Source organism: Gopherus evgoodei, unplaced genomic scaffold, assembly GCF_007399415.2.
Source record: "Gopherus evgoodei ecotype Sinaloan lineage unplaced genomic scaffold, rGopEvg1_v1.p scaffold_31_arrow_ctg1, whole genome shotgun sequence".
NCBI classification, from domain to species: domain Eukaryota; kingdom Metazoa; phylum Chordata; order Testudines; family Testudinidae; genus Gopherus; species Gopherus evgoodei.
Window position 1 is genome coordinate 6,234,995 of NW_022059983.1, and position 24,975 is coordinate 6,259,969.

The window sequence follows — 24,975 nt, forward strand, 5'->3', positions numbered from 1 at the left end:
CTTGCGCTGCGGGGAGAGCTTTTCCTGTCAGTTGAGCCACCTCCCCCAGAGCTCTGCCACCAACATAGCACTGTCTACACCAGGGCTTAGGTCAGTGTCACTAGGTTGCTCAGGGGAGTGGATTTGTCCTTGTACAGAGGTAAGATTATAGCACAGACATGGTGTGAGCAGGTGATGCAGCTACACCTGAGCTGTAAAGCATTTGCTGTGCAATATCTGATTTGCAATTACCACGTACCAATTACCTGTTGTTTTTCCAGGAGGAGCAGTGGGAACTTGGTCTCACTGACAGCTTTAACCATAGGACATAATTGGATTTTGTGCAGTCTTCTTCTTTGCTTTTAGGGATGCTAAGGCCATGTCTACACTGGCAAATTAAAGTGCTCTAACTTGCTGGCTCAGGGGTGTGAAAATCCCGCCCCAGCCTCGAGCACAGCAAGTTTGAGTGCTTTAAAGAGCTGGTGTGCACAGGCTCCCAGGACTCGGATTTGCGTGTCATCCTTGTGCAGGGGCCATGCTAATCTTCTCTGTATCATTCCAATTTTAGTATATGTGCTGCCCAGGACTCGGAGCTATTCTCCTTGTGTAGGTGGATTACCAGGAGTGCTGGGAGAGCTCACACACATATGGCAGTGCTTTGATGTTTCTAGCGTAGACACAGCCTAAGTTATTGTTAAAAGTGCCATCTCTCTTCACTGTTTCCCACCCACTAGGGTGACCAGATGTCCTGATTGTGTAAGTACAGTCCCTATTTTGGGGTATTTTTCTTATATAATCTCCTATTACCCACCACCCCATCTTGATTTTTCACACTTGCTGTCTGGTCACCCTACCACCCACAGTTGTACCTGTGGAAGAGTCTGAATTGTTGGCAACCCTACAATACCCATCCAAAGCTGTGATTTTGCTTATTGCTAGTGATTGTGTCCGGGCTTCCAAAGAATCAAGAAGAGTGAAGAATTTCCTTATTCTGGGGGCAAATACGTAGATATTGTGACAAAGTGGGAATTTTTCATAATATTTTGTTTGAATACTGTGTGTGCCTCAGTTTCCCCTATGTGCTGCATGGTTAAATAGGTGGGTGGGTGGGAAAGGTTGTCACTGATGCCTGGCTGTCTGAGGCTTGGCCTCATGCCTACGGAGAGTCTGAGAAGACAATGGCCAACTCCAATTGCCCAGATATTTGGTACCTAGCAACTAATAACCATGGCTAACCCCTCTGCAGGAAATCAGCCGGATGTGACCGGCTGGAGACCAAAGGACTAAGGAGGATGGCCCGGTGACTGTTTCCCAGGAGCAAGAACAAGGAATGGAGGAGGGGCCCTTGAGGCCAGTGATGAGCTGCCAAAATCTTAACAACCGGTTCCCTATAAAAAGTTCTGATTAAAGGGAGGGGGGAGTGGAGGAGGGGTCAGGTCTGGGGGAGACATACCGTGGGGCCAGGGACCCCTGCAGGGCTTGGGGCAAATTGCCCCACTTACCCCTCCCCCCCGGCAACCCTAGAGCTTGCAGTCTCCTTCCCCCTTACCTTGCCAGCAGCTCAAAGCAGCAGGGTGATTCAGGAACTCAGCTGAGCTGCTCAGCTGCTGGCCATGCTGCAGCTCTGCAGGGGGGGATGCTGGGGGGAGACACCCTCATGGGGTCAGGGGCCTGGGTCAAATTGCTCCACTTGCCCCCCGAGCTTGCAGCCTCCTTGCCTTGCTGGCAGCCCACAGCTCAGCGGAGCTGCCCAGGGTCAGTCCCAGGAGGCGGTGAAGCAAAGGGCTTTCCCCAGACAGTGTGACCCTACAGGGAATGACAAACTGAAGGGGATATCCCAGAGGCTGTTCCTGAGCCATCTGAGCATCAGACCTGTGGATCCATGACAGATACACGTACAGGATACTGTGTCTATAAATAGTTTTAGTCACAATATATACATTTGGCACAGATTTCGAGAGCAAATCTTGCCATTCAAAGATTGTGCAGGAATACAATTAAGATTGGAACAGCATTTCATTTTAAAGTCAAATTTTCAAACATGTCCCTAAAAAACCCGGATAAATAATCAGATCAGCTTGGAAACTGGGATGGTCATTCAGGGACTAGAGTAGAACCTGTGTTACAAATCTGAGCTCATTTGATCAAGGGCTTCTTGACATACAGCCAGGGTCAGCCAGAGACAAAGGCATTAAAGCTTGAGCCCATCACTCTGAGATAGAAACTATTGTTTTAAAGAAAATTGGATTTTCTTTAAATGAAAAATGTTGACCCAGTAGAATTTTTAAGTTGATCTTTGGACTTTAAAAACATTTTTGTAATGTCATGTATTCTTATTAGAAATCTTTTGTTGGTTTTCAATCAAAAAGGTAGAAGGCCACTGATGGATAATTTTCTCTGTGCCTGGGAACTTCCTAGCAGTGGAAATCTGTCCATGGCAGCTTTTCCACCACTGGTGTAGTGGGAAGGCAGAGGCATGTTGAGGGTGCGAGCAGGAGTCGTTGTGGATTCCCCACTGGTCTCAACAATTTTGGCCCCACACAGCTCAGAATTGCACCAGAGCTAGGTGGCTGGAGAAGCGGATCTCAGAGTGGAGAAGCAAGTCCATAAGCTACCTCGCCTTGGAAGACAGAAAATTGTTGCTAGCAATGAGATCTACCCATAGGGAAAATATCTAAAGAGATATTACAGTTCAGAACCCTAATATAGATTTAAAAGCTGCACGGGCGTGTAACGAGGCGGTGTGGGTTGACCTAGGGAGGGTCGAGCCCCGCCAGATGCCGGAAGGGGCGGGGCCACAGGGCACTGGACCCGCCCCTCAGAGGATCAGGAGGCGACCCAGAAGTATAAAAGCCGACCAGCGGCGCTCAGTTGAGCTCCAGCCGCTGTCGGGAGCAGACCTGCCAGAGGGTGCTCGTGGCTGGGAAGCTGCTGAGGCCCAGGGCCGTTGCCCTGACTGGCCAGAGCTCCCCCGCGCCCGCTACGAGGAGCTGCCGGAGCCGCCCCGTCCCTGCTGTTACCCCGAGGAGCCCCCGGAGCGGGCATGGCCAGACTTCCCAGAGGTGCTGCTGGATCTACCACCCAACTCCAGCCGGGAGGGGCCCAGGCTACTGGACTTCCCAGGGGCCGACGCCACCGACCAGGTAGGCCCAAAGGGGGAGATTGGCAGTGGCCCAGGGGCAGCCGACCCCAGTCAGGCTGCTGACGTACCTGAGCCCATGTCAGTGGGTTGCAGCCAGGATCCCCACTGACCGTCAGCAGTGACAGCCCTCCTAGGGCCCCGGGCTGGGACGCCGTGGAGTGGCAGGGCCTGCGTCCCCCCTGCCACCCTTCCAAGGGTGGCAGACTCCCCTTCCCCCTGGCCTGAGGAGGCCATTCAGACTGTTGTTTGCTCAGCCCTGAGCCAAGAGGGCCTGAGCCTCTACAACTGTGTGTTTGGTGCCCCGCCCGACCCAAGGGCTGGGCCCCTTTAAACTGTGCCACTGCTCGGTCCTGCATCAAGGGCTCGAGCGGCCCGAGCCTCGGGCGAGGGGGCCCTCAGTCCCGGGACTGAGGGCCTGAGGCCCCCGAGCTGACTTTCTGTTTACTCCACCCTGTAGCAGAAGGCTGGAGTCCCAAGCGACTGTGCAACGTCGCCTGACCCTGACGAAAGGGCGGACTCGGACAGCGTGTAGTGAGGCCGGTGTGGCTCCCCTCCTCCCCAGGGAGGGTTGAGCCCCGGCCGGGCACCTTTACAGGGTGTTTGATATGAGCCAGCTCATCAAAGGTGTGATAAATGCAATCCCCATCACTTAGGCCGGCTGGTTTTCCCACAGCCTCAGCCAGTCCTCAGGGATGTTCTGGTCCTGCTCTTTTTCTGGGGCGGGGGCGGGTATCCTGCCAGTTTGCTGCTGACCAGCTCACCCCAGCTAGGGATTAGCTACTCTGTTCCTTAACCCTGCAGTGGCCATGACTGAGTGGGCTTTATATGCCCATCTCTCTCCTCAGATAACAGGGTGTTTTACTCAGAAATTGCACTGGTCTGAGAAACGTACTCTCAGCATTCAGGCCTGCATCCCTGAGGGCTGGACTACAACAGCCTAACACAGCTGCATGGGGCCTGGGTTCAGCAAAGCACTTGAGCACACGTGTGAGTCTCATTGGAGTAGAGGGCTGTACCGATACCTCCAGGTACACTGGGGGCCTGTCTGAATAGTGCACTCAAGGTCACACCGGGAGCAGGGGCAGGGTGCTCCTAAAAATGGCATCCCGAACTATAGGGCTGCAGCCACGTGGAAAACAATGGATGAGGTGAGCGTGGCACCTGCTGTCACGCTAAGGGGGCAACACTGAGACAAAACTCTCCCCTGCACTTAAATCGGCCTCTCCCAGAACTTCTCCCCAGGGCGTGTGAGCCGGCTGGCTCACTGGTTAACTGTCTCCCAGGACTTGTGGTAATATCGAAGCAAATAACACAATGAGAGAGGAGAGTCCGTCTCCTCAGCAACCCCTCCCCACACGAACACCCCTGGGCAGGGAGTTTCAGAGCCTGGGGGAATTGACTTGGTCTCATGCTGTGAAACCTAGACAGTGGGGGGCGTCTCGGTCCCTTGGCTCAAGCCCAAGCGGGTATGTCAATGTCCAAGTGAACTGACCCAGGTGTTAAGACCTGCTGCTGTGGCGGGGCCTTTTTTGTTTCTGTTTTTTGCTGTGTTTTCTCTCCCCTCTCTCTGGACAGGGAAGATAAAACTGTTGTTTTCTCCCCTAGGCTGCAGCTCTTTAGCAGAGCTAGTGTGGTCAGAGTGCCATGGCTGAATGTCAAGTACCTTCCCGGCGTGTGCCTGCTGCGTGCACAGTCGGCAGAGGTGGATCCGGCTTTCTACGACAGGGTGATACAATTTCATGCATCACCCAGAATTCAGAAGGTCTGGAGACAGCTCCCCAAACCATCACACCAACCCTCCCCCAGAACACCAGGGAAGCGGGGAAAGAACTGTGACTCCCTGGCCAGTGGGATCCCTAATAAACCGTAGGCATTGATTACGTTGACAAGAGGGACACAGAAATAGGACATGGGCCAAATTCTCTGGTGGTGTAAATTGGAGCTACCCCAGTAGAGAGTTTGGCCCCATAGCTGCTCTGCCTCCTACAACGATACTTTTATCTTTTGCAAAATGGGCAAAGAACTCTCTGAGAGAGCCCGTTGCAAAGCTCTCGCCCTGTGACGGCAGAATTCCTCTGCTAACATTCGCTGCAGGTGGGGGAAATCAAACTTGTCAGGGGCCCAACTAGATATAAGGAAAATGTCTGTTTCTCCTCCCAGGTGCGATATATAGTCCTCTCTGATTATCTGCAGGGTACTCTCCTCACAGATGTTTGTTCTCCGTGCAGATGCCACGTCGAAGTCCACTTTGGAATGGACAAAGTAAAACGTCTTCCCCAGTGATCGAATCTTCTCCACAAGTCTGGCGTCGATGTCTGTGAAGCGCCCACAGGAGATGATAATGAACAAGTCATAACGTCTGACGTGACGTTGCTCAAGGAAAGTGTCTAAGCGACAGTTCATTGTCCCGATCCCTGGCAGGTCCCATAGCATTATGTTGGGGTTTTTGGGATGTGAATAAGCCTTGGGCTCCACCATCGTTTCTCCCAGCACTCCAGTCTCAGCAGAATCTGCATCATGTTCTTTCAGACCCCGGGTGGCATTGACAAAAGATGACTTTCCGGATCCCGCCTCTCCGACTACAGCAACTTTGAACCTTTCATTCTTGACTGCCTCACTGACCTCTTGCAGCGCGGAAACCAGCCCTGTCGGGTTATTTGTCGCAACAGCAGCTTTTAGCTCTGCAATTTCTCCTTCAGAGAGCGTGTCAAAATCTTCCCAAACCACATCTGTAGCAGCTCTTCCCTGCTGTTCATGCTCCTGAACTGGCTGACAGCCTTAAGGAAAAGGAACGACACATTTCAGTTATGGATAGCTCTTGAATCTTTACTGAATTCTCCAGAAGCTCTGGACATTTGGGGCCTGGTGGTTCTTTCACCAGACCTGGCACATTTGTCCCCTTTCCCACCCTGCAAAGAGAAACATTTGTCAAGGGCCCCCAACCCAGCGTCAGAAAGGCCCTTTAATATACAAAGTTATCCATTGTCAAGCAGTGGAACTACGGCAGATTGAAGAGGCTTCAGCATTTACATAAAATCACAGTAAAATACTAACACTGGGGCCAAATTTTACTTTTTTAAATTCTTAATTTCCAAGATTTTCCAGATGTCAAATTAACCTCTGGACTTCTGGAAGGCTGTTTGTTTTTTAAATAGCAATATCCAGGGAACCCCAAAATACTCCCCCTCCCCAGTAACTGGATGGTAGAATTAGCCCTGCCTGTCACTTCAGTCAGGTCTGTTGTCACTGAGAGTCAACAGAAGTTAGGTTCCAAAGGACTTCAGGCATCCTTGAAAATTGGACTCAGGCTCCTAAGTCACTTTGGCACATTTGAAAATTTTAACCATGATCTCCTGACTTGCCCTCCCGAGGATACTGAGGTGTCCAGGGCCAGATCCTCAGTTGGTTTAAATCAATGTAGTTCTGGATCTGGCCCATTGTCCTCAAGCTGGTAGAAGATAGAATGATTCCTGAGCCTAATAAACGATTGGCTTTGTCCCATCTTAATTCAGCTAAACATCAAGTGCTGCTAATGCCAGTGGCTGATTTGGTTACAAACCCCCAAAGCATGAAAAAACACAGTATTTTACCCAAGGAGCTGGAAGACTGTGTGTCACCATGTTCCATGACTTGAGAGCTTCTATGGCGTGTGGTGGTAGCATCTCCACAGGGCTGGGAGTTCAAGTCCATCACATAGAAAAGATTCACATTTGGGGAGAGGAAAGAATATCTGGGTTAGGACGGAGCTACGGATCTGCAGCTGTGCTGCGCTCGACATGTGGATTGTTTGGAATCATAACAAGGGGACTTTCCATGAAACTAACACCTTGTTACAATACCAGACCTCCCTCCTGGCTATCTTTGTGTATTTCACTCTTCTCCTCTGACCTAAATGCATCATGTGTGACACAAGTGGCACTTGATAGGTGGGTGGACTATCTGTTCTGTGCCAGATAGGACAATTACAAAGCCCTCCTTCTCAAGAGCATCTGAGCATCTCCCAATCATAAACAAAATTACTCTTGCAACCTCTTGTGAGATACTGTCTGTGACACTGAGGGAGTTGAAGGGTGGGATTTCCAAAAGCACTTCAAGGACTGAGGAGTACAATTCCTATAGAAAGGCCCTTTTGAAAAGCCCTTCCACAGGGGCTCACTCTATGTGGCAGAACCAGGAAACCCCAACATATGCAAACAGAAAGGAAACAAAAATGTCTTATGTCTCACCCGTAAGGAGCTGGCAGGTGGTGGTAGGACTGTGTTTGGATTTGATGACTCACTGGCTGTCAACGGGTTTGACTCAGGCTGGTCTCTGTCCTTCTGCCGTTTCCATTGCAACCAAAACATTGATTTATGCAGCAGGAGAGGATGGTGCTTCTTAATGATCATAGACATTATTAATATTAACAAAACTAAACACAAGACACAGGGCACAACTAGTATTGGCTGATCACTCACAGAGTCTGTAAAAGACAAACAGAAAACAAAATAAACACTGTGGTGGATGCTATTAGCATATTCACAGCCCTTCCCTTCCCATCCCTTGTGCAGCCTAACATCTGGTTAGTTTTATCCCAGATGCTGCACATTAAGCAGGTGTCCTTGAATTATCTGCAAGGCCTCTTCCTTGTGTGGCTATGGTCGGGGTCAGAAGCCAGAAATTCACGGATGGCTCATATTGACACTAGTGGGGAAACAGGGACAGCCTGGACCACAGCTATGGAGGTAGAACCTGCCGAGGCTGGGGGAAAGGCTAAGGTTATATCGAAGGAGATACCTCAAGCGCTTTTCCCAAGCGTAGGAAACCCCTTGGGGCTTGTACAATATGCTGTCCCATACCTTCGACTGTAACTTGCATCCGCACAGAAAACCGTCCCAGTTCCAGCTGGACGTGACAGATGTAGAATCCCTCATCCTGGCTGCGAACTCTCCTTAGCGTCAGGGATGCATTTCCCTGAGAGAACCTCTCCGGGTGGAGCTGTGTTCTGCCCTTGTAAGAGGCATCTTGTCTCTGCAACGTATCTATCCCATTACAATAGCTGTGAACCAGGAGATCCGGCCCCTCGGTTTCTTCCTTTTTCCAGGTGATGTTCAACGGCTGGAGATTTAATCTGCATTCAAAGGGGCAGCTCAGGGTGACATCCTGCCCCAGCCGAGCTACGATGGGAGACTCCATTTCACTCTTCCCTGAACAAGAAACAAGGCTCAGGATTATTTACCCCAGCTCCAGAGGCACAACAGACACCCAGCACACCCACTACAGTCACACTGCCTTCAACAACTTTCCCAATCCACCACATTTACATGACACACATGCACAACACACAATGCTAAAACAAACAGCACACACAGACCTTCCACATTAGTAAGAAGACTAATAACGTTATACTACTTAGCATTTTCTGTGCAGTAAAAAGTTTGCACCCACCTACCATTTCCTTCAACATTCACATCCACAGAAAGGCCTAGAACATCACCAACCCCCTGCTTGGTTCTGAGGGGGATTTGAACCCATGACCTTAGGAACTAAAAGAATGCAACGCTGTCATATGAACTGAAGGAACAACTCTAACAGTTGATACCATTAGTAGGCTATTATCTCTTAGGGATACAGCCACTAGCAGGGGGCAAAGCCGAGCACTATGCTTGTGTGGGCTAAACCTTTGTGGGAAAACATAAGGCGACACGGTGACTGAAAGTCAAGGCCAAGTGCTGCTAGTGCAGACACAGGCCATGTCTGCGCTGGGAGATGGTTGCGCTTTAACCAGACCTGGCTCTGCTGGGTGATCACATTGTGCACAGTGAGTGACTGCATCTCAGATGCTCTGACAGGGACACAGGCAGAGGAAACCTACTTAGCACGGCCAGGGACATCTTCTGGGTTGAGGTTCCCAGCTCAGAGGTGACGTAGCAGAGGTAGGAGCCCTCATCCTGGAAGCCCACAGCCCTGAGTCGCAGGGACGCATTTCCTTTGTGGATTCCCTCTGGGTCCAGCTGCGTCCGGCCCCAGTAAACCTTGTCCTGTCCCTGCCACAGGTCCCTCTGCCCATAGTAGCTGTGAACCAGGAGAGCTGCTCCCTCGGCTCTTTGCATCTTCCAGGTGATGTTCAGTCGATGGAGTTTTAGCCTCGGTATGTGGTGGAAGATGCAGCCCAGAGTGATGTCCTCGCCATAGTGAGCTGTGATGGATGCCTGTGCTCCAGCGACTCCTTAAAGAGAAGCAAAGGTTGGTGTGGGGAATCGTACCCCTAGTTCATAGTGTAGACAGAGCCTATGCTGGTAGAAGTCTCTAGTGGTAGTGTAGTGTATAGCTGCAGTGGCATAGAGGGGTTTAGACTAGTACAGCTAATCCTGTATATGAAGGGGAACACATTAGACCAGTGTGAGGCAGCGTTACCCCAGAGTCAGTACATGTGCTCTAGGGGCTGTCCCAGTATAACTGTATCAATGGAAAAGTACATACATAACCAACATACAGGGCAGCGCTGGGAGGGTGGGGTTTGCGGGAGCTATAGCCAGCACAGAATTTGCCTTAGATCCCTGTACCCACCCTTCCCAGAGCTGGGCGCCCTGCCAGCAGCCCCCAGCCACTCTCTGGCCACCCATCTCCTGCCACCACAGCAGCCTCCCCCTTTGGGAAGCTGACCCATGGCTGGAGCGGCACTAGGGGCTCACCAGAGGTGGCCGTGATGGAGGTGGGGTTGGGCAGGGAGCCTATTTGTGATGCTACCTCTGGCTCAGGAGTGGGATCTATGGCTGCTGTAGTGTTCGAGCTTAAAGAGACAGGGCACTGACACACTCACTCAGGGGCACACTAAGTTTCCCTCACACACCCTCCCCAAAACACACACCTCTCTCTCTCTCTCACACACACACACACACACACACACACACACACACGCTTGTATTATTGTTGGTACTTCCTGTTGAAATACGCAAGGCAGATGTATTCTCTGTAATTTTATTCTTTCAAAGTTTGAGGATTACCTTCCTGCTATTTTCCTTTTTGACTGGTCTGTGCAGGTCATAATTTTATTTCTCTCTTGCGCTTAATTTAATTCTTTGAGTAGGGAGTTCTAAAATACCTGACCTGTCCTGGCTGCAGTAATTCTCATTATTATTTTTATTACCATACTGTGCCTTGTCATTCATTATTTAAAGTGGTACAATCAAATAATAGTGTCCTTCTACCATGGAAATTTAACCTGTACTCACCTTGGCAATGCCAGTTTAAAGACACTAATAGGCTTTAAATAAATTAATGGAGATATCCTATCTCCTAGAACTGGAAGGCCATTGAGTCCAGCCCCCTGCCTTCACTAGCAGGACCAAGTACTGATTTTGCCCCAGATCCCTAAGTGGCCCCCTCAAGGATTGAACTCACAACGCTGGGTTTAACAGGCCAATGCTCAAACCACTGAGCTATCCCTCCCCAAACACATAATTTTACACAGTGTGCAGGTGAAGGCCACTTATTTTCAAATTGTACTTTTTAATACATCTGTAAAATAACTTAAAATTCTTAGCAAAATAAACGTGATTCCTAGTCTGATACTAACAGCAATGATGGCGTCAAACGTTAGTGAGCCACGTACATGATACAAACTGGGAAATGACTGCCTAGGAAGGAGCACTGCAGAAAGGGATCTGGGGGTCAGAGTTGACCACAAGCTAAATATGAGTATATTGTGTGACGCTGGTGCAAAAAAAAGCAAACATCATTCTGGGCTGTATTAGCAGGAGTGTTGTAAGCAAGACACGAGAAGTCATTCTTCTGCTCTACTCTGCACTGATTAGGCCTCAGCTGGAGTGTTTTGTCCAGTTCTGGGCACTGCATTGCAGTAAAGATGTGGACAAACTGGAAGAAGTTCAGAGAAGAGCAACAAAACTGATGAAAAGTCTAGAGAACATGACCTATGAAGGAAGATTGAAAGAACTGGATTTGTTTAATCTGGAGAAGAGAAGACTGAGAGGGGACTTGATAACAGTTTTCAAGTACATAAAAAGATTGTTACAAGGAAAAGAGAGGTAAATTGTTCTCGTTAACCTCTGAGGACAGGACAAGATGCAATGGGCTTAAATTGCAGCAAGGCCGGTTTAGGTTGGACATTAGGAAAAACTTCCTGTCCGGGTGGTTAAGCACTAGAATAAATTGCCCAGGGAGGTTGTGGAATCTCCATCTTTGGAGATTTTTAAGAGCAGGTTGGACAAACACCTGTCAGGGATGGTCTAGATAATCCTTAGTCCTGCCTTGAGTGCAGGGGACTGGACTAGAAGACCATGCAAGGTCCTACAATTCTATGATTGTGATTGTTAAACATAAATGCTAAAATCGTTAGAAAAACAAATTCCTGTTCTTAATAAAAGAGAAAACAACCCTTAATCACATATGTTCAAAATATGTGAATAGGATTTTAGTGGAATGAAAAACATTCGTCGGGCTCAACGGGTAGTGATCAATGGCTCCATGTCTAGTTGGCTGCCAGTATCAAGTGGAGCGACACAAGGGTTGGTTCTGGGGCCGGTTTTGTTCAATATCTTCATTAATGATTTGGAGGATGGCGTGAACTGCACCCTCAGCAAGTTTGCAGATGACACTAAACTGGGAGGAGTGGTAGATACGTTGGAGGGTAGGGATAGGATACAGAGGGACCCAGACAAATTAGAGGACTGAGCCAAAAGAAATCTGATGAGGTTCAACAAACAGAAGTGCAGAGTCCTGCACTTAGGAAGGAAGAATCCCATGCACTGCTACAGACTGGAGACCTAGGGGTTATGGTGGATAAAAACTGGATATAAGTCAGCAGTGTGCCCTTGTTGCCAAGAAGGCTAACGGCATTTTGGGATGTATAAGTAGGGGCATTGCCAGCAGATCAAGGGATGTGATCATTCCCCTCTAGTCAACATTGGTGAGGCCTCATCTGGAGTACTGTGTCCAGTTTTGTGCCCCACACTACAAGAAGGATGTGGAAAAATTGGAAAGAGTCCAGCGGAGGGCAACAAAAATGATCAGGGGGCTGGAGCACATGACTGACAAGGAGAGGCTGAGGGAACTGGGCTTGTTTAGTCTGCAGAAGAGAAGAATGAGGGGGGGATTTGATAGCTGCTTTCAACTACCTGAAGGGGGTTCCAAAGAGGATGGATCTAGACTGTTCTCAGTGATGGCAGATGACAGAACAAGGAGCAATGGTCTCAAGTTGCAGTGGGGTAGGTCTAGGTTGGATATCAGGAAACACTATATCCCTAGGAGGGTGGTGACACACTGGACTGGGTTCCCTAGGGAGGTGGTGAAATCTCCTTCCTTAGAGGTTTTTAAGGTCAGGCTTGACAAAGCCCTGGCTGGGATGATTTAGTTGGGGTTGGTCCTGCTTTGAGCAGGGGGTTGGACTAGATGCCTTCTGAGGTCCCTTCCAAACCTTATATTCTATGATTCTATTAAGTGACTAAAATAGAGTACATAATATCAAGAACACAGAGTGCATCTGTGAGAGAAAGTGAGCAGATTTTATTTAATTTTATTCATGTCTACTAAAGATCATGTACAAAGTATCAAATGTCTGTTTCTGAGATCTGCGTTAAAGCTCCAGAATGATGCCCATTGGTGTGTGTGTGTGTGTGTGTGTATATATATTCTTTCATTCTAAAGGAATTACATACAATGCTCCTGTCAGCTAATTCCTAAGTTGTTATCTGCAAAAAACCCTGGAATCACAGTTAAAGATACCTCCCCCCAAAGATACCTCCCCCCAAAATAAATCTGAAATGGCACCACTGGGACAAACCGGGACCAGCTAAACCAAAAAAGGGGGAGCAAACCCACTAGGGAAATGGACAATTAAAGTGAGACCACATTGCTCAAGAGAAGCAGGAGAGTGAAGCAGGAACAGGAAGTAACTACCATAGAGAGTCCACAGAACCATCAAATGCAGTGACCAGCCAGGGCTCATTCCCACCCTGCCTCTGACCATCTTGCATCTGCAAGAGAAGGAGACAAAATGCTCCGATTAGCTGCATTCCAGACACCAGCCCCTGGGAACAACACTCACACTGGCCCTGCAGCCCCGGGATCCCTGCAGCCCCACTCACCCCAGCGCAAACCGGAAGTCACTCCACTGAAGGCCGCTTAATTGGGCCTGATTCTCAGTCATGTCCTGGCTCCTTCACCGGGGCCTTGCAGTGAGCAGAGAGTTGTAAAGGGGACTTAGAGTGACAGAGTCAGGATGAACAGCTTTAAATCAGGGTAAGTGGTATTGGTGTGCAAAATGGGCCAGATCCCAGCTGGGGTCAACCATCCATAGCTCCACTGGAATGAATGTGGTTATGCCAATTTACACCTAACCTTTAATAGGGGTCTATAGAAATTACACTAACAGCTCTAACAGACTTAAAAGTGGCCATTTTTCAGACAAAAAAAATCTCCAAAAACAGACTTCAGTGAGAAACTGCAGAACTGGAACTAATTTGCAAACTGGACACCATCAAATTAGGCCTGAATAAAGACTGGGAGTGGCTGGGTCACTACAAAAAGTAATTTTCCCTCTGTTGATACTCACTCCTTCTTGTCAACTGTTGGGAATCTCCCTCCCTTCTGGTGTCTCTCGGCATCTCTAGCTCTTCTCAGTAACATGGAAAGTGAATCTAAAACAACAATAAAAACATCCTGCAGGATTGTTGAAATCTCTCAGTGCTCTCACAGGACTAGAGAATCAGAACAGTAGAGCTGGAGCTTGTCACCTGTATGTCACCAAACGCATGACCCTCCTGACCACGGATAACCCCCAGTGCTTAATTTGTGCCAGGGCTTGGCAGTTCAGACTGGTCCTGCTCCTCTGGGCTTGCTGCATCAGTTATGAATGGAAAAATATTGCTTAAGCCCCAGCACCTCTTTCATTACAAATTAAGCACTGTAACCATGCCTGCCACCACCAATTTGCTGGTGATGTTTGCAAGTTACGGCTAGCAATTTCAAGAGTGGCCACTTCACCTTTTCAGAAGGGTTCTCTGGCACGTGACGCTCATAAGCATCTCAGGCTCCATCCGCACTGCAGCTGGGTGGTGTGACACCAGCCCGGGAAGATGAACTCACACTAGCTTGAGCACAGGAAGCAGAAGAACCATGTCTGGCAAAAGTCACAAGGGCCAAATTCTGCTCCCAGCCTGGTGTAAATCAGGACTAAATGAGATTAGGGTGGGGGAGGGGTACTGCCCTGTGTGGGCCACTCTAGGCAGGATCTCTACAATTTAGTGGCAAGGGAGGGAACTTTGTGGAGGAAGAATACTATAGCACGGGAGGTAAGTTCCCCATAGTGTTCCACCCCTCTGTTTCCCATAGCACCGCATCCCCACCCCTGTAGATCCAGGCTCTGCAATTTTACTAAAGCTGGTGGGAGAGCAATCAGGATCCAGAGGACACTCCCGGTTTACTGCAGGTTTCTGGCTGTTCAACCCAACTACCATGTACGTTAAAGCCCATTTCCACAAGGGGACTTTGGCCTCTAAATTAATCTTAGATGCCTAAATCCAGGACACACAAAACCCCTGAACTGCTGCTGCCTGACCCCATGGGCACCTGAACTCACCCCATGCCCACGTTTCTCCTATAGAATTCCCTCTGTGCCCAAGGTTCTGTCTGTTGATATGCGCATTGCAGAAAGCCTAAACCCATCTAAGTCATCAGACTCAGGTCTGTGGTGCTAGACTGGGTAGGTGTGCTCTGAGCATGCTCACTGGATTGATCCCATTGGAAATGCAGAGGAGGACTTCTAGCCCAGTGGTTAATGCACTCGCCCAGGATGTGGGAGATGCAGACTAAATTCCCCCCTCTCTGCTTGATGCAGTGAAGAGATTTAAACGGGTTTCCTACCCCCTGTCAGGCAGGTGCGCTAACCACTGGGCCATGAGATAAGAACCTAAGAATGGCCATACTGGGTCACAGCAATGGTCCATCTAGCCCAGAATCCTGTCTCTGACAGTGGTTGCTGCCAGTTGCTTCCAAAGGCAACAGGGCAATTATCCATCCCCTGTTGTCCTGTCCAGTTCCCTGCAGTCAGAAGTTTAGGGACACCCGTGGAATGGGGTTGCGTCCCTGCCCATCCTGGCTAATAGCCATTGATAGACCTGTCCTCCATGAATGTAGCTAATTCTTTTTTTAGCCTAGTGTGATAAATGAGAGGGGTAGCACCCTTGTGTCACTCCCCAACCATTCAATTAGCTGCAGAATCCTCCTTAGCAGCTGTACCCGAATTGCTGTACCTGTAAAGGGTTAAGAGGTGAGCTTAAAATGAGTTGGCACCTGACCAGGGAACCAATAGGGAGGCTGTACCCATTCAAATTGGGAAAAACTGATGGTTGTGGGGGTCTTTTGTGCTGTCGGGCCAAAGAAGAGGGGCAGCAACATGTTCTAAGGTTTGGGGCAGGTATAAGAATGTCACCTAGAAACTACTCCTTTGAAACCCCAGATATGTAAGTAGATCAGAGAATGTCTAGTTAGATGCGTATCAGAGGGGTGTTAGTCTGGATCTGTAAAAGCAGCAAAGAATCCTGTGGCACCTTATAGACTAACAGACATGCATCTGAGGAAGTGGGTATTCACCCACGAAAGCTCATGCCCCAAAACGTCTGTTAGTCTGTAAGGTGCCACAGGATTCTTCGCTGCTAGGTAGATGCGATCAGATTTAATTCTTCATTTTGGGCTTGTGGATTCCTTTGTGCTAACCCCAGATGTTTTTGGTTTGTTTTTGTTTGCTTGTAACCTTTAAGATGGACCCTAAGAAAGGCATTTTTGGTGTTTAATCCCTAAGAGCCTGCGTTTTCAGATGTGATTTCTTTCTATTTTTAAATAAAATGTACCCTTTTAAGAACACAATTAGATTTCTGTGTCTCAGGGAGGGGTGGAGAAACTGACGGGGCCTCAGAAAAAATCATCTCAAATGAGATTTTTTTCTGGCTTGGCAAAAGGCAGTTTTCACTTGGATGGTGGCAGGTTTGTGTGTGTGTTTGGGGGTTACTTGCTGTGTGCTGAGCTTGTGTTTGTCAGTCTGTTTGGTTGGTTTGTTTGTTTGAAGGACCGTGTGCTGTAGCTGGCAGTTGGAGGTGGAGCTACTAGGAAGGTTTGAAAGCTAGAAGCCTCTGGTAATTGGCTGAACCTTAACCAGTGGGCGGGGCATTCACTCAGGCCAGGGCTTTATAAAGCTGCGCACAAGCGACCAGGGAGCTTAGCGAACAGGAGCTGCAACAGGGAGTTTTGGAAGGGAGGGGGGGGTCCCTTGTCGGTCTCATCTGTGACCCATTGGTCCCCTGAACCCATAACCTGAGCCACATCCAAAACCTTTCTGTTTACAGCAGAGAGGAGCGGACAGGGAGCTGTAGACGGGAATTTGCGAGAGTTTGACAGAGGGAGGCTTACAATGGTAAGGAGGACCCACAACACCTGTGCCAGCACTGCTTCTGTCTCCTCCACCTGCGCCTGTAGCCAGACAGAGCACCAAAGCATGGATGCTTTTACCCAGATTCTGGTGTGGGCTTGCAAAGACTGTAATTTGCAATTTCCACTTACTGATATCCAGGCTGGGGGTGGCATCCAATGTGAAAGGTGCCTACTGGTGGAGTCTCTCAGGCAGCAGGTGGGAGAGCTACAGGAGGAGGTGGCCAGGCTGAGGAATATCCGTATCCATGAGCAATTCCTGGACAGTATCCATGTGGAGACAGCTGATGGTGCTGTCCCAGTTGACAGGACTACCGACACACCAGAGGAGGAGGAGATGCCTCAGGGTGTATCTGACACACCAGTGGAGGAGGAGGCTCAGGGTGGACACAGCCAGCTGGTTACTTCTAGCAGCAGGCAGTGCTCCACCGCTGCTGCGAACCCTCCTGCTGTGGTAAAAGATAACCATTATGCTCTTCTTGATACAGGAGAGAAGGAATCACCCCCAGCAGTTAAGGGGGTGAAGCCTCATACCCCTAAGGCTGGGAGGTCTGCTGCCACCACTGATAAGAGACATAGGGTAGTGGTGGTTGGAGACTCTCTGCTGAGGGGGACGGAGACACCCATCTGTCGCCCTGACCGTTCATCCCGGGAGGTATGCTGCCTGCCAGGGGCCCGTATCCGAGATGTTACAGAGGCATTGTCGAGGATTATCCGGCCTTCTGACTACTACCCCATGCTACTCATCCATGTGGGCACAAATGATACTGCGAGGTGTGACGCTGAGCAGATCAAGAGTGACTACAGGGCTCTGGGAGTACGGGTTAAGGAGTTTGGAGCGCAGGTGGTACTCTCTTCGATTCTTCCTGTCGAAGGTAGGGGTCCGGGCAGAGACAGATGCATCGTGGAGGTGAATGCCTGGCTGCGAAGATGGTGTCGCCAGGAGGGCTTTGGCTTCCTCGACCACGGGATGCTATTCGAGGAAGGACTGCTAGGAACAGATGGCGTTCACCTTTCGAAGAGGGGAAAGGCCTTATTTGCGCACAGACTGGCTAACCTAGTAAGGAGGGCTTTAAACTAGGTTCGACGGGGACAGGTGAGCAAAGCCCACAGGTAAGTGGGGAACAAGACCTGGGAGATGGGTTGGAAACAGGAGGGAGCACGGGCTATAATAGCAGAGAGGAAGGAGGGTCAGGGCAAAGCTGGGAGGCAAGATCAAACCAGTATCTTAGATGCCTTTATACAAATGCAAGAAGTATGGGTAATAAGCAGGAAGAACTGGAAGTGCTAATAAATAAATACAACTATGACATTGTTGGCATTACTGAAACTTGGTGGGATAATACACACGACTGGAATGTTGGTGTGGATGGGTATAGTTTGCTCAGGAAGGATAGACAGGGGAAAAAGGGAGGAGGTGTTGCCTTATATATTAAAAATGTACACACTTGGACTGAGGTGGAGATGGACATAGGAGACGGAAGGGTGGAGAGTCTCTGGGTTAGGCTAAAAGGGGTAAAAAACACAGGTGATGTCGTGCTGGGAGTCTACTACAGGCCACCTAATCAGGCGGAAGAGGTGGATGAGGCTTTTTTCAAACAACTAACAAAATCATCCAATGCCCAAGATTTGGTGGTGATGGGGGACTTCAACTATCCAGATATATGTTGGGAAAATAACACCGCGGGGCACAGACTATCCAATAAGTTCCTGGACTGCATTGCAGACAACTTTTTATTTCAGAAAGTTGAAAAAGCTACCGGGGGGAAGCTGTTCTAGATTTGATTTTAACAAATAGGGAGGAACTTGTTGAGAATTTGAAAGTAGAAGGTAGCTTGGGTGAAAGTGATCATGAAATCATAGAATTCGCAATTCTAAGGAAGGGTAGAAGGGAGTACAGCAGAATAGAGACAATGGATTTCAGGAAGGCGGATTTTGGTAAGCTCAGAGAGCTGATAGGCAAGGTCCCATGGGAATTAAGACTGAGGGGAAAAACAGCTGAGGAAAGTTGGCAGTTTTTCAAAGGGACGCTATTAAGGGCCCAAAAGCAAGTTATTCCGATGGTTAGGAAAGATAGAAAATGTGGCAAAAGACCACCTTGGCTTACCCTTGACATCTTGCGTGACCTACAAAAAAAAAAGGCGTCATATAAAAAACGGAAACTAGGTCAGATCACGAAGGATGAATATAGGCAAATAACACAGGAATGCAGAGGCAAGATTAGACAAGCAAAGGCACAAAATGAACTCAAACTAGCTGTGGGAATAAAGGGAAACAAGAAGACTTTTTATCAATACATTAGAAGCAAGAGGAAGACTAAGGACAGGGTAGGCCCACTGCTCAATGAGGAGGGGGAAACAGTAACGGGAGACTTGGAAATGGCAGAGATGCTTAATGACTTCTTTGTTTCGGTCTTCACTGAGAAGTCTGAAGGAATGTCTAGTATAGTGAATGCTTACGGGAAGAGGGTAGGTTTAGAAGAGAAAATAAGGAAAGAGCAAGTAAATAATCACTTAGAAAAGTTAGATGCCTGCAAGTCACCAGGGCCTGATGAAATGCATCCTAGAATACTCAAGGAGTTAATGGAAGAGGTATCTGAGCCTCTAGCTATTATCTTTGGGAAATCATGGGAGACGGGGGAGATTCCAGAAGACTGGAAGGGGGCAAATATAGTGCCCATCTATAAAAAGGGAAATAAAAACAACCCAGGAAACTACAGACCAGTTAGTTTAACTTCTGTGCCAGGGAAGATAATGGAGCAGGTAATCAAAGAAATCATCTGCAAACACTTGGAAGGTGGTAAGGTGATAGGGAATAGCCAGCATGGATTTGTAAAGAACAAATCGTGTCAAACTAATCTGATAGCGTTCTTTGATAGGATAACGAGCCTTGTGGATAAGGGAGAAGCGGTGGATGTGATATACCTAGACTTTAGTAAGGCATTTGATACGGTTTCGCATGATATTCTTATAGATAAGCTAGGAAAGTACAATTTAGATGGGGCTACTATAAGGTGGGTGCATAACTGGCTGGATAACCATACTCAGAGAGTAGTTGTTAATGGCTCCCAATCCTGCTGGAAAGGTATAACAAGTGGGGTTCCGCAGGGGTCTGTTTTGGGACCGGCTCTGTTCAATATCTTCATCAACTATTTAGATGTTGGCATAGAAAGTACGCTTATTAAGTTTGCGGACGATACCAAACTGGGAGGGATTGCAACTGCTTTGGAGGACAGGGTCAAAATTCAAAATGATCTGGACAAATTGGAGAAATGGTCTGAGGTAAACAGAATGAAGTTCAATAAAGATAAATGCAAAGTGCTCCACTTAGGAAGGAACAATCAGTTTCACACATACAGAATGGGAAGAGACTGTCTAGGAAGGAGTATGGCAGAAAGAGATCTAGGGGTCATAGTGGACCACAAGCTTAATATGAGTCAACAGTGTGATACTGTTGCAAAAAAAGCAAACGTGATTCTGGGATGCATTAACAGGTGTGTTGTAAACAAGACACGAGAAGTCATTCTTCCGCTTTACTCTGCGCTGGTTAGGCCTCAACTGGAGTATTGTGTCCAGTTCTGGGCACCGCATTTCAAGAAAGATGTGGAGAAATTGGAGAAGGTACAGAGAAGAGCAACAAGAATGATGAAAGGTCTTGAGAACATGACCTATGAAGGAAGGCTGAAGGAATTGGGTTTGTTTAGTTTGGAAAAGAGAAGACTGAGAGGGGACCTGATAGCAGTTTTCAGGTATCTAAAAGGGTGTCATCAGGAGGAGGGAGATAACTTGTTCACCTTAGCCTCCAATGATAGAACAAGAAGCAATGGGCTTAAACTGCAGCAAGGGAGATTTAGGTTGGACATTAGGAAAAAGTTCCTAACTGTCAGGGTAGTTAAACACTGGAATAGATTGCCTAGGGAAGTTGTGGAATCTCCATCTCTGGAGATATTTAAGAGTAGGTTAGATAAATGTCTATCAGGGATGGTCTAGACAGTATTTGGTCCCGCCATGAGGGCAGGGGACTGGACTCGATGACCTCTCGAGGTCCCTTCCAGTCCTAGAGTCTGAGTCTATGAGCATTACCAGCTTGGAGTGGCTAATATTATTTTTTGGAGTCCTTGCAGGCCCTACCTTCTGCACTCAAAGTGCCAGAGTGGGGAACCAGCCTTGACACCTAGTTATACCTTTAGCCTTCATGACATCCCCAAGCAATGAGTTCCACAGATTGACTGTGCATTGGGTCAAGTAGTACTGCCTCGTGTTTTTTTTAAACCTGCTGCCTGTTAATTTCATTGGTGACCCCTGGTGGTTGTGTTATGTGAAGGGGTAAATAACACTTTTCTATTCACTTTTCCTTCCATTCTTAGAATCACAGACATGTAAGACTGGAAGGGACCTCAAGAGGTCACATAGTCCAGTCCCCTGCACTCAAGACAGGACTATGTAATAACTAGACCATTCCTGACATGTGTTTGTCTAATCTGTTCTTAAAACTCTCCAATGACAGAGATTCCACAACCTCCTAAGCAATTTGTTCTGGACAGTTAGGAAGGGTTTCCTGATGTCCTAAACCTCATGATTGTGCAGACTGACAGTCTGATATGGGTGGCTTTAGTGCATCGGCGTAACGAGGCGCTTACATTGTCTGGAGACAAATTAGCATGTAAGTACATGCACAAATCGGTTGACGCAAGGCACCTTATGTCAGCCTAACTCTGCAGCACAGACCAGGCCTCAAGCTCTCCTGGTGAAGCTTTGGATCAATAATTAAAGAGTGACTGGGCCAGACAGAGGGTGCATGACAATGACTGTACAGCTCTGTGGTTACAGCAGCCACCTGGAACACAGTGTACAGTCCTGCTGCTCCACAGTCCCATAATTATTTATTCACCATGGAACAACTTCATCTGGAGAGACTGGGGGAACCTGTATCAGCACGTCGCCTAGTGCCAGGCTACTGCAGCTGCAGCTGGCAGGTATTTGAGCTAAGATATAAAAGGGAGTGGGCTAATGACGGGGCATTCTTTGCAGGAGGCCAGTAGCTCTGGAACACACTGGCCATTGCAGAAAATAGCCCAGGGTTAGTGATCTGGTGAATTTTAATTCTGGTTTTAAGTATCAGAGGGGTAGCCGTGTTAGTCTGGATCTGTAAAAGCAGCAAAGAATCCTGTGGCACCTTATAGACTAACAGACGTTTTGGAGCATGAGCTTTCGTGGGTGAATACCTACTTCTTCAGGTGCATCTGAGGAAGTGGGTATTCACCCACGAAAGCTCATGCTCCAAAACGTCTGTTAGTCTATAAGGTGCCACAGGATTCTTTGCTCCATTTCTGGTTTTGTAGCTTATGGCAGGGCACACAGCACCCTGGATGGGCGCCTTTAGGCTTTTGCATGCAAAGCTTATATATTAATGCAAACAATTTTCAGAGACAGTGAAAGTGGCAGCAAGACATGCCCTGCCCCACCCAAAACCTTAACAGTTTAGAAATCAGAAGTTAATAGAAAGTCTCCTACATTCCTTGTAACCTTCACACTGCCTATCGCAGTCAGGTGTGCTGCTGATCCATTGCGACAAGGGTGTGTGAGGTACCTGTTCAAACTGAATTAGTAAACTAGTTTTAAAAAGGAAATGGCAGCATACAGAGCTAGAACATCCTTTCCCATGGATTATTAGGGAGGTCTGAACCCTGGTCCCACAGCCCATGTCTACACAGTGAAAAAAATGCAACAACCCAGAGCAGTGCGTCTCAGAGCCTGGTCAACTGACCAGTTATCTGTACAAAGCCCGCCAGCTCGAACAGGACAGACTGAGAACGACCCAGGCTAGCCTAGTCAAAAGCCTGTTGGTTTGGGTGCCCTCCTGCAAGATCCCAAATCCAAATGCAATCCCTTTTCCACATCAAGCAGAGGGGATAACTGAACCTGAAGCTATAGGCCAGGTGTGAGCGCTAACCACTGCGCTAAAAGCTACAAGGAGACCACTTCCCCTTCAGACAGCTATTTTGTGGTGCCAGCCTGAACAGCTAAAATGTTTCAGTAACCTCAGAACGAACCATTTTGTTTCAACGCTACTGAAACATTCAGATTTGTTTGGTTCAGTTGAAACTGTTCGGTGAACTCAATATGAACTTGCAAATAGTTCCGAGTCGACCAAAGCTGCCTTTGTTGGCAAATATTTTATGCCAGTAACGCTTTGCCCAGCTGTAGCTCAAAGCCATGTCTCCACCAGGCCCTCGCTGCTTGCCAGGACTCCAAGTTGCTGATCAGACCCTGGATTGTGCCCAAGTTTCTCCAGCACCGAGGCTGCACCATCCCAGGCTTGGCAATGGAGACAAGTCCCCTTTGCAGCTCCCCCCAGGCTGGGGAGAGAAGGCGGGGGGGCGTCACTAGTGCTGGGGAAATAAGGGATTTCTCAGTTTGTGGCAAGTCTGAAAAGTCGGGAGGGGGCAGAGGGAGAATTTGCGGTTGAGCCAAACCCAGAATTGTTTGAAATGCTCAGGTAAATCAACACGTCAGTAGTTCTGTATTTCTGGGACAAAAGGAAGTTTCGTTTCAGTTTTGCACCTTTTAAAAATCATTTTGGAATTAAAAAAGGGGGAGGACATTTGGAAACAAAAAGCTGCTTCCGGCCAAAACAATTAAAGGTTTCCTATGGAATACGTCAAGGGGAAACATTTCTGGCTTTTCCCAGCAGTTCGGATGCCCTGGCCCCCGCCTCCCCCCACACACAAACGAACAATTTGGAAAAAAAAACCCCGAAATTCACAAACCATTTCAGGGTCGCCGAACATGGCCGGTGAGGAGGGTGGAGTTAGTGTTCTGGGCGGTAAAGATGGAGTAGCTAGAAGCTGTTTTCAGTCAGTTGTCCCTTCAACGTTCAGCTGCGAAGAAGCTGCTTAAAGGACTCCGAGAATCAATTTCACTAACCCACCCTGCAGCCGAAAATCTCTTACCTTCCACCCCTGAGTGCTGCCATTCCTGGGACCCTCTCGGACAAGCCGTGTGTGCTTCGCCCCCCGCTTCTCCCTCTTCCTGTAAGTGACTAACAGCAAAACTGAAAGTAACTCTGAACCAGCACGTGGCAAAAGTCAGATCTAAGTTCTGTGAGCTCCGCCCAGCCACTTTTCAGTTGATTTAAGGGGTTTAGATCAGTGTGGGGGGGTCCTGCATTGTCCTCTTTGCTTCTACAAGCAGCAGGGACTGGAATTCTGATCCCACTACAGTGGCTCAGGAATTGCTTAGTGTCTGACACTTAATTTCTTTCCCTTTCCCCTGAATCTCCTCTTAGCTCTGTGGTCTAGAATCAACCTGCGCAGAGCTCTGGCTGTTACTTGGGGGTCCATTTCTTTTTTTCTGGCACATTTAAGCAATTAAACAGTTTTATCTTTTTTCTAACAAAGATAGTGAAAAAATAGACACTTTGGTTATTTTAAAAGCAGCAAAGAATCCTGTGGCACTTTATAGACTAACAGACGTTTTGGAGCATGAGCTTTCGTGGGTGAATACCCACTTCCTCAGATGCATGGTTATTTTACATTTCTTTGTTTTGATTTGAAACAGGTGAAAGGTGGAAATACCAAGCAGAAATTGAGAAATCCAGCCTGGAAGTGTCCAGCTGAAATCAATTTACAACAGTTTGAAAATGTTTCTTTCCGAGCCATCAGTCACATTTCTGTAAATGTGCAGTAACTCCCCTGCAGTTGCTGGATCTGACTCTGCTTTTCACTCACCCCATTGTAAATCAGGAGTAACTCCAGTGTGTAACCTGTGCGAGTGGCATCAGAGCAAACTCTGCAGCCTCTACACCTGCCAGAATGAGGGTCCATCTACACATTAATCCCTGCACCTGCGCAGCTGCAGCACTTCAGTGAAGACGTTGCTTGCGCTGCGGGGAGAGCTTTTCCTGTCAGTTGAGCCACCTCCCCCAGAGCTCTGCCACCAAGATAGCACTGTCTACACCAGGGCTTAGGTCAGTGTCATTATGGCCTGGTCTACACTACGCAGTTAAACCGATTTTAACAGCGTTAAATAGATTTAAAGCTGTACCCGTCCACACTACAATGCACTTTATATCGATTTCAAGGGCTCTTTAAATCGATTTCTGTACTCCTCCCCAATGAGAGAAGTAACGCTAAAATCGATATTAACATATCTGTTTAGGTTTAGTGTGGCCGCAAATCGACGTTATTGGCCTCTGTGCGGTATCCCACAGTGCACCACTGTGACCGCTCTGGACAGCAATCTGAACTCAGAGGCACTGGCCAGGTAGACAGAAAAAGCCCATGAACTTTTGAATTGCATTTCCTGTTTGCCCAGCGTGGAGCTGCAATCAGCACAGGTGACCATGCAGAGCTCATCAGCACAGGTAACAATGCAGTCTCCTGAGAACAGAAAAAGAGCTCCAGCATGGACCACATGGGAGGTACTGGATCT

The 24,975-nt window shown here is 48.2% G+C and overlaps 1 protein-coding gene and 1 pseudogene across 4 annotated transcripts; both read right to left on the reverse strand.

Annotated features, from left to right (window-relative positions):
- Nucleotides 1-452: 452 nt before the first annotated feature.
- LOC115640639 lies at nucleotides 453-566 on the reverse strand (annotated as a pseudogene).
- A 2,838-nt stretch (nucleotides 567-3,404) lies between these two features.
- LOC115640529 lies at nucleotides 3,405-23,637 on the reverse strand. 4 transcript variants are annotated; one of them, XM_030543365.1, is made up of 8 exons: nucleotides 23,496-23,635; nucleotides 13,674-13,780; nucleotides 13,019-13,095; nucleotides 8,976-9,329; nucleotides 7,960-8,307; nucleotides 7,348-7,583; nucleotides 6,712-6,793; nucleotides 3,405-5,898 (listed from the first exon to the last, which is right to left on the reverse strand). In XM_030543365.1, the coding sequence occupies exons 2-8, from the start codon at nucleotides 13,745-13,747 to the stop codon at nucleotides 5,105-5,107; spliced, it is 1,965 nt and encodes a 654-aa protein (XP_030399225.1). In that variant the 5' UTR covers nucleotides 13,748-13,780; nucleotides 23,496-23,635; the 3' UTR covers nucleotides 3,405-5,104. The 4 variants fall into 4 exon arrangements, with proteins under 4 accessions (XP_030399225.1, XP_030399226.1, XP_030399224.1 ...); XM_030543366.1 differs by lacking the exon at nucleotides 23,496-23,635 and adding an exon at nucleotides 23,313-23,489 and having other exon boundaries at nucleotides 13,674-13,758; XM_030543364.1 differs by lacking the exon at nucleotides 23,496-23,635 and adding an exon at nucleotides 23,313-23,489.
- Between the last annotated feature and the right edge of the window lie 1,338 nt (nucleotides 23,638-24,975).

Bases quoted from the DNA above. Each gene is read 5' to 3' on its own strand.
- LOC115640529 (XM_030543364.1), bottom strand. From the start codon at position 23,333: ATGTTCGGCGACCCTGAAATG. The intron at 13,096-13,673 runs GTGAGTATCAAC...CTTCTCTTGCAG, and splicing joins CCAACAGTTGACAAGAAGGA to ATGCAAGATGGTCAGAGGCA. The intron at 5,899-6,711 runs GTAAAATACTGT...CTTTTCCTTAAG, and splicing joins ACAGTCTTCCAGCTCCTTGG to GCTGTCAGCCAGTTCAGGAG.